Here is a 9,337-nt window from a genome sequence, read left to right as displayed (position 1 = left end):
TGCAACACCTACAACCCTGGTTGGTGGAATCACCTAACTTTCAGTTGGGGCGGGAATCACAACCAGGGGAGCCAAATTAATCGTCAGAGCAGTCATTATAGGAATCGAGGAAATCCTCTGATTTTCATTAAACAGAATCATAGCCCAGGTAATCTTCAGGGTATACAACCCTACGACCAACCATTCTTTTCTGACACCTCTTGTAGTACCTCATCTTTGGAAACATTATATTGAGAAGAACGAGGCAATCAAGCAATCACAAGCTTCCTCCCTTAGAAATTTGGAGGAGCAGATTGAATAGCTTGCGATCAAACTAAAGAATAAAATTCCTGGTATGCTGCCTAATAGCTCGAGAGTATCGGGGCCACATGGTAAAGAACAATGTCAAGCTGTGACATTGAGAAGTGGCAAAACAACGGTCTCTGTGTCACCTGTACCAGATTCAGTAACAAGACCAATAGATTTAACCATCAACGATGACCAATCAACCATTGATGACAGAATTAATAGTTCAGAAGAAAGTACATCCACAAGGAATGAATCTCAGTAAGATTCCAATGCAAAGTCACTGCAACCTCTAGCTCCTAAAACATAGCAAGCAAAGGACCTCAATGAACAACCAATTGAAGAGGAAGTATGATGGGATCCTCCATCTTTCCCGTCCAGGCTGAGGAAGAAAGATGATAACAAACAATTCCAGAGGTTCCTGGATGTTCTCCGACAACTACATATCAACATTCCCTTAATAGAAGCATTGGACAGATGCCGAGCTATGTGAAATTCCTCAAGGACATACTTGGCAATAAGAGGAAGATGGGGAGAATGAAACTATTGTGTTAACATATGAATGTAGCGTGTTGTTTCATAACAACATCCCCACCAAAATGAAGGATCCAGGGAGTTTCACATTGCCATGCTCGATAGGGGGAAAAGAAGTCAGATATGTGCTGTGTGATTTGGGAGCGTGTATAAACCTAATGCCCTCGTCAATCTTCAAAAAGTTAAATATCGACAAAGCAAGACCCACCACGGTTACGTTGCAGTTGGCCAATAGATCAATAACACATCTAGAGCGCAAAATAGAGGATGTACTTGTGCAAGTAGATAAGTTTATCTTCCCTGCTGACTTTATCTTATTAGATTATGAAGCTGAAATCCTGCCTATCATCTTGGGTCGCCCATTTCTTGCAATAGGGCGAGCATTGATCGACGTACAGAGAAAAGAACTTACCATAAGGGTCAACGATCAGCAGGTTAAGTTTAACGTCCTCAATGCGTTGAAATACCCGAGTGATATGGAAAATTGTCAATATGTTGGGGAATTGCAGGAAGAACATTGGCACGAGCCCCTAGAAGAATTGGAGGAAGAAGACTTTGGGATCGGCGCAATGTGGGAGGAAAATTGCACCGCAATTCAAATTGAGTCAGATTTTGAAACAATCAAGTTATCTGAATGAACAATGCAGCGTACTAAGCCATCTTTAGAAGAACCACCCATGTTAGAATTGAAGCCGTTGCCAGTGCACCTCAAATATGTTTATCTAGGAGACAATAACACTTTACCAGTTATTATATCTGCCTCGCTGAGCAAAGAGAAAGAGGAAGCACTTATCCAGATCCTGAAAAACAACGCAAAAGCCTTGGGATGGACCTTAGCGGACATTCGAGGAATCAGTCCTTCATATTGCATGCATAAGATTCGTCTTGAGGAAGAAAGAACAAGATCTATAGAGAGGCAACGCCGTCTGAACCCTACCATGAGAGAGGTTGTGAAGAAAGAGATAGTGAAGTGGCTTGATGCAAGCATCATTTACCCTATATCAAATAGCAGTTGGGTAAGCCCTGTGCAATGCATTCCAAAGAAAGGGGGAATGACAATCGTCACCAATAGCAAGAATGAGTTAATTCCTACAAGGACAACCACGGGTGGAGAATCTGTATGGATTACTGCAAATTAAATCTGGCCACAAAGAAGGACCACTTTCCACTCCCGTTTATTGATCAAATATTAGATCGACTTGCGGGGAACGATTTCTTTTGTTTTCTTGACGGTTACTCAGGGTATAACCAAATTGCGATTACGTCAGAAGATCAAGATAAGACAACTTTCATGTGCCTATTCGGCACATTTGCATTCCATCGCATGCCATTTGGACTCTGTAATGCACCAGGTACTTCCAAAGTGTATGATGGCAATATTTTTCAGATTTATTGGAGGAGTCAGTCGAGGTATTTATGGATGAATTTTCAGTTTTTGGCAATACTTATGACTCTTGTTTATCAAATCTTGAAAAAGTATTGAAGAGATGCGTTGAAACTAATCTTGATTTGAACTGGGAGAAATGCCATTTCATAGTTGAAGAAGGAATTATGCTAGGTCACAAAATATCAAAGGCAGGATTGGAAGTTGATCAAGTGAAAATCGACGCAATTTCCAAGTTACCACCACCAGTCAATGTGAAAATGCTTAGGAGTTTTCTGGGACATGCGAGATTTTATCAAAGATTTATCCACAACTTTTCTTAGATCGCAAGGCCCCTAAGTGCGCTCCTCGAGGTTGACCGTGAATATGATTTTGATGATGCATGCACTGAAGCATTCCACACATTGAAAAATGTGCTCATCACCGCACCCATTCTGATTGCGTCGGATTGGACGCTACCATTTGTGTTGATGTGTGACGCTAGTGGATATGCAATGGGTACAGTCTTGAGTCAGCGCAAAGATAAGATTTTGCATCCTATCTATTATGCTAGCAAGACGTTGAATGATGCACAGGAAAATTATACAACCACAGAAAAAGAAATGCTCGCAGTGGTATTTGCGCTGGAGAAATTTCGACAGTACTTGATTAGAATAAATGTTGTGGTATATACTGATCATTCTGCGATCAAATACCGTATGACGAAGAAAGATGCGAAACTGAGACTGATAAGGTGGATGCTGCTCCTACAAGAATTTGACCTAAAGATTAAGAATCAGAAGGGCACTAAGAACCAAGTCGCAGATCATCTGTCAAGATTAGAAAATTGCGAGTTTCAAAAGAAAGAAAAAGACATTGAAGAAAGATTCCCTGATGAGCTACCGATGGCGGTGTACGTTAATGTTCCATGGTATGCGGACATTGTAAACTTCATAGTTTGTGGCCAAGTACCAGAAGATTACACATACAAGCAGAAAAAGAAGCTGAGATATGACGTCAAGTTTTATTTCTGGGATGACCCCCTTTTTGTATCGACTTGGACCTGATCATATTTTCCGTCGATGCATTCTTAAGCATGAGGCCAAGCACATTTTGGAGCTTTTTCATGAGTCCTCTTATGGAGGACATTTTGGGGGGCAGCGGACCGCCGCAAAAGTCCTACAGAGTGGCTATTTTTGGCCAACACTATTTAAGGACGCCCATGCCCATGTCTGTCTCTTATACACATCTAGATGTGTATAAGAGACAGCCAATGGGCAGGCAGAAATTTCTAATAGAGAGATCAAGACTATCTTGGAGAAGGTAGTCAGTACCTCCAGGAAGGATTGGTCACCCAAGCTCGATGAAGCATTGTGGGCATATAGAACTGCCTTCAAAACTTCAATTGGCATGTCCCCATATGCTCTGGTCTTCGGAAAAGCTTGTCATCTGCCTCTCGAGTTGGAACACAAAGCAATGTAGGCAAGCAAAAAGCTAAACTTTGATCTAGCGAGTGGCGAATGAACGCCTACAAAAATGCCAAGCTCTATAAGGAGAGAACCAAAAAGTGGCATGATGACCGCATAAGCAACCAGACATTCTTCGAGGGTCAACAGGTACTTTTGTTTAACGCGCATTTGCGATTATTTCCAGGGAAGTTGAAGTCCTGCTGGTCTGGGCCATTATGCATCAAGACTATCTTTCCCCATGGCGCAATGGAGCTAACAACTGAAGATGGGAACAACGCATTTAAAGCCAATGGTCAACGAATTAAGCCCTACTATGGGGGTGATGTGGAACGACGCATGGAGACCATCGACTTAGGCAAGTAGGATTGACCGCTTGCGGGGATGCTACTGCAGTAACTCTAAAAAACTTCTTTCAATTAGCATCCCTATATCTATGTTTAAGTGCTTTCTTTACAGCTTTCATTTACTGATTTTTAAATTGCGTTTAGAATTAGCCTTTACTGCTTTACGTGTTTACTTTCAATTTAATTCAATTGTGTATTTCCATGTCGTGTTTAATTTCTTTACTTTTATGCATTAGTAGCACTGTTCTTAAAATTTCTGTGAATGACTGAATAAAACGATGAACACCGCAAAGTCTTATCGACTTGCATGTTTGATGAATTAAAAAGAAAAATAAAGATTGGTATGCATTGCGATGATGGGTGCATCTTCTGATAACAAGATATACTTTGCGTCCATCCAACCCAAATGCATTGTGCTGAGGGGTGTGTTGCACTCATATGTATTTTTTGCCCGTCCTTAGCAAAAACGCACTATGTTGAGGTAGTGTTGCGCCAGTAGAAATACCGTGCGCCCATCCTGCAGAAATGCATTGAGTTGAGGGGTGTGTTGCAATGATACATGCATTGTTGCCCGTTCTCTACAAATATGCATTCGCGTTAATGGAGCCGTGGTGTTAATCTTGAATCTTGCACCCGTCTGAATCAAATACAAAGGATAAATTTCATTCATTATTTCTATGTATAGAAGCTGTTTCTTGATTCTTTGTACATGCTCAAATTTGGTATTGTGTTATTTATAATTCTTGGTATATTTGGTTAATTATCTTGCGTTATTCATTGTGCTGCCATGATGAGTTATGTGCACATACTTAGCAACATTTCCCACACTTTGTATCTTCTGACTAACACTTAGATAATTTGTAGCAATAGCACTGCTTTACCTTTTATCCTTCAAGACTTTGCTCAAACCTTTATTTCAAAATTTTGACTAAGTGTTTTGTTTATTCTATCCAAAAGAACGCAATGAGAACCTTGCACATCTCTAAATTTGGGGGTGGGGAAGGTCTGAGCAGATACGATCAAGTGGATGCAGTTATCATTAGAAAATGCGTTCATTTGTCAAAAAAAAAAAAAAAAAAAAAAGAAAAAAAATTCATACAAACTCCAATGTCAGCGCAAGGGAAAATCAAAATCCCAACTTTATAAGAGTTAAGTCGTGAAGGAACCTGCTTGTAGTTGGATGTTCGCATGACACCCTTGGGAGCAAGCCAAAACAAAGGTGGGTTTCCATGAACGATGCAATATGAAAAGAGAAAAAAAAAATGAGAGAAAGAGACAACTCCTCTGACCAGCAAAAGTCAAACTTAACTGAAAATCAAGAGTTGAAGTTGAGATTGGCATACAACCGTAGTTGGATGTCGCATGAAACTTGTGGGAACAAGCCAAAATGAAGGGTGTAATCATGATCAACAGTCTCTAATAAAACGACGCAAACTAGACCACTGCATTTAGATGCACCATGTTGTTTTTACAAGAAGAGGCAAACATTCTTTTCAAAACAAGAAAGGAATTTTTGAGTAGAGATTTGTTGTATAAAAGAATAAAGTAGGGCATTTTTATTAATTATCAAGGATAGAAAGAAACTACGTTGTTAAGTAATGTTTCCTAGGTGGAACATTCAGAACAACCAATCAACGCAAAGTAAGGATAGGAATTGAGCAATATTGCCTTAGTTGAAGATATGCTTGAGGACAAGCATATATCTAAATTTGGGGGTGTGATAACTTGTAGAAATACAAGTTATTTATACTGTTTTATTTAGATATTGCGGTAAAAAGAAAGAAAAGTTGCATCATAGTATAGAAATTGGCTAAGAAATGAAAAAATTGTAAAATGTCGTCAATACACCCACTAACACCATTGCAATGGTAGAATAGAATGTTTTAATTTTTGTTTTGCAGGAAATCAGTCACCGCATGCGTTCATGGCTCAAAGATAAAATAAACAACGCATCTACGTCGCATTGTGCCCATCATTCAGGAATGAAGAGATGATCAACGCAATGACGGCGCATGCGACAATCGATCAAGAGCTCTAGTGATCAACGTAATTTCAACCACATGTGGTAATAAAAATAACACCACATGCGGCGATCGATTGAAGATGTAAAGAGCAACGCATTTGCGGAAAATTCTGACAAATGTGCAACTTTCAGTTGTGCATTTCTGACGGATTGATTGCGTAACAGAAGGAATATTTACTCCGCCATTTCAGGAACTACTATAACTATACAGTGGGGACCACACATTCAAAGAGAGCCAAGCCTCATCTATAAATAGCTTATGCAAATTCACTGAAAGATATACATGAATACATAGAGACGTGCATATACTGATTCTGAGAGAGAGACTGGTCTGAAGTGACTTACAAAGTAGATTTGGGCGAACCACGAGACAAGGCCGAGAGGTGAGTTTCCGAGTAGAGAATCCTTCCAATCCCTGTACCTGAAGCTCTGTGTGAAGGTCAATTCTACCGGGAAAGGAAACCTGAGAGGGAAGCTTTCCTCTCCATTACTTCCACACACCAGCAAGCACAATCTCCATTCAGAATATGTGTCAAGACATTAACACTCCTTCTATATTTGTTTCCAATCTCTATTTCATCATCTATATTCACCTTTTCTAGTCTTTCATTCACACCATGTATCAGACACTTAATCTTATTATTAAATGTTAGGATAATTTCCATTGTTATCTCTCTGTCTCTGTCCATACATCCATAATCCATTTTCTCCATGATGTATTCTTAATCCCATGGGTAAGTAGCAAGAATTAAGCAAATAAGTTAATTTGTGTTAAGGAAATAATTAAGTTTAGCTAAAGCATGCTCGACGACATCTTCACCTGTGACAGCAGTAGTGAAGATGTTATTCCACTTATTGAGAGAAGGTTGGAAGAATGCATTAACTAAACCAAGAAGTATTTCTAGAGATGGAAACAACCTTGCATTCATCACGTTCATCCCTGTATCACCATAAAGATATGGGAACACGGCCGATCATCGAGAGGTGTACGCCAAGGGAAAGTGGAACCTTAGTTGCATCTTTAACGCAATTGATAAACTTGCGATGTTTTTACTATTTTCTCTTTCTCTTTCCACTTCATTCATAAATACTTGCCATCGCATACATCGAATCTTTGTACAACTTCACAGACAGTTCTCGACCTCAGTATCGTGTATCATATTAGTTTAGGATTTATTTTATTAACGCATTTTTAAGTTCACCGCAATTTACATTTCTATATAAACCCACTTTATTCATTGTAAAAACCAGTCGCATGTATCACATAAGTAATGCATTAATGAAAACAATCCCTGGGTTCGACCTCAGATTATTCTGAGAAACTTGCCTTGGAATTATACTTGGTTTCAGCAGAAGGAAACTTGTGACAAGCACTATTACATCGCATACTACAACATATCATTAACAACGCATATACTTAGATGTAGTATCGCATAGAAACTCTTTTTATTGCAAAAGAACTTTAGCGCATATTTAGCACGTCATTCATTTCATTCATTAGCCATGCGTTAGAGTATATAAAGAGACTAAATTTCATGTCATCATGTCGCATGCTTTGCTAACCTCTCAAAACATTGGCTGCCGCATGTTTTTTTAACCTCTCAAATGTTCATGGCCAATGCATGGCACAACACCAACGCTTCGCACAAGGCCAATGCATTGTCTAATACTTAGCTATTTTTTTCTAGCATCCAATGCATAGTTCTTTTTGGATTCATATGTAACCAAATTTTCACTACTTATGGCTTATTTCAAAGCTACTAAACAATCTATTTAAACAATTAGAATTTTCCTACTCTTTAACATAGGATTTAAGTTACATTTAGTTAATTTCCTTAATCACCTGCTTAAGTAGGGAAAATGGAAATCCGGGTTTCACAGAGCATCCATGAGCACATTCGAATCTTTCCGATTTCACTGTGACCGAAATACAACACATACATTCTAACATACAGTTATGCAAATTCACACTAATTAAAGGCATTCTTTGAACACTAAAGTACAAGGGAAAGAGTTCTCATACCAGTTGAAATCCCTCTTCAAGTTTGGAACTCTGATGTAGCGGAAGACCTCTACACGATCTCTATCGCCTAGCAAACAAGTCGTCTGTAGTAGCACGATCATCTACACGAACGGAAACAACACGAACAATCACGGACAAGTGAAGGATGACACCACCAAAATGGAGCCCTTGGTATTCTCAGAGTGAAAATCCAAAGTGTGGTCTTTGGTGAGTTTGGTAGAGGATGGAGAAAGAATAATCGTGTAGGCGATAAACAAGTGGGAGAGAAAAGGAGCTATCGTATAGCTAACTACTTATCATTTAGAAGAAGCTACACGATCGTGTAGGTTTTACTTAGTGATCGTTTAGTAAATGGTAGATGATTGTTTAGAAAACACGACACACTATGCGATCGTTTAGAAAAGCTAAGCGATTGTTTAGGAACTAGCGTGCGATCTTTTAGGTGCGAGGTGTGCGATCGTTTAGGCGCTGAGTGACTATCGTATAGGCTCTCGACTATGCGATCGTTTATGTTTTCACACCGATGCCAATTTTTCTGAACTTTTGCAAAATAAAACAAATTTTTATTTTACTCACCGGTTACAATAACCGACTTCGGCTGCTCCCACTAATGCACGTCTGAGAAAAGTTTTAGGCCAATTATCATATAATTAACCAATTAATAAATAATGAATATGATCATATTATATTCCTACCTTATAATTTGATATCACATATCTACTATAGTAATTTCTCCTCCACATGATATAAATCATATTTATATCTAATTTCCTCCAAAATAATGTATCTCATACATTTAGTCAATTATATCATATATAATTAACCAGTCCAATTATATCATATATAATCGAACTCCCTCTTGTCAATTTGAACATTTCAAATTAACCCAAACACTGATTCTCGACTTTATCCAAGCTACCCAGGGGACCTAATGGACCTGTAGCTCGAAGTTTCGACGGTCCGTGAATAGCTAACTAAACTCTTTAGCCACAAGATCCACCATCCGTTAACTATCAGGCATTCCACTAAAGACCAACAGCGGAACTCTTCTTACCATAGATATATTTTTGTGTCCATTGGATATAACCAATAATGGGTACGATGACCCTTCACAGATGCTTGTAAGTACAGCTGGGCCAATTTACCATTTTGCCCCTGTAGTTACATCTTACTCCTTAAGTACCACTGATTCCTCTAATGAACAATACAACATAGTCCAATTGTGTGTGAACACCTCTCGGGCCAAGAGAAGGTGTGTGGCACCACATTGTTCAAGCCCTAGAATCAGCCCATAAG

At 39.0% G+C, this 9,337-nt stretch overlaps 2 protein-coding genes across 2 annotated transcripts; both read left to right on the top strand.

Annotated features, from left to right (window-relative positions):
- Window positions 1-884: 884 nt before the first annotated feature.
- On the top strand, window positions 885-1,457 carry LOC120090635. The gene has a single exon (XM_039048354.1). It carries the CDS (start codon window positions 885-887, stop codon window positions 1,455-1,457), a length of 573 nt encoding a protein of 190 aa, XP_038904282.1.
- A 2,245-nt stretch (window positions 1,458-3,702) lies between these two features.
- On the top strand, window positions 3,703-4,014 carry LOC120090634. The gene has a single exon (XM_039048352.1). It carries the CDS (start codon window positions 3,703-3,705, stop codon window positions 4,012-4,014), a length of 312 nt encoding a protein of 103 aa, XP_038904280.1.
- The last annotated feature ends 5,323 nt before the right edge of the window (window positions 4,015-9,337 follow it).

This window comes from Benincasa hispida, chromosome 11 (assembly GCF_009727055.1).
Source record: "Benincasa hispida cultivar B227 chromosome 11, ASM972705v1, whole genome shotgun sequence".
In the NCBI taxonomy this organism is placed as follows: Eukaryota; Viridiplantae; Streptophyta; class Magnoliopsida; order Cucurbitales; family Cucurbitaceae; genus Benincasa; species Benincasa hispida.
This window is presented reverse-complemented; position numbering and strand designations above follow the sequence as displayed.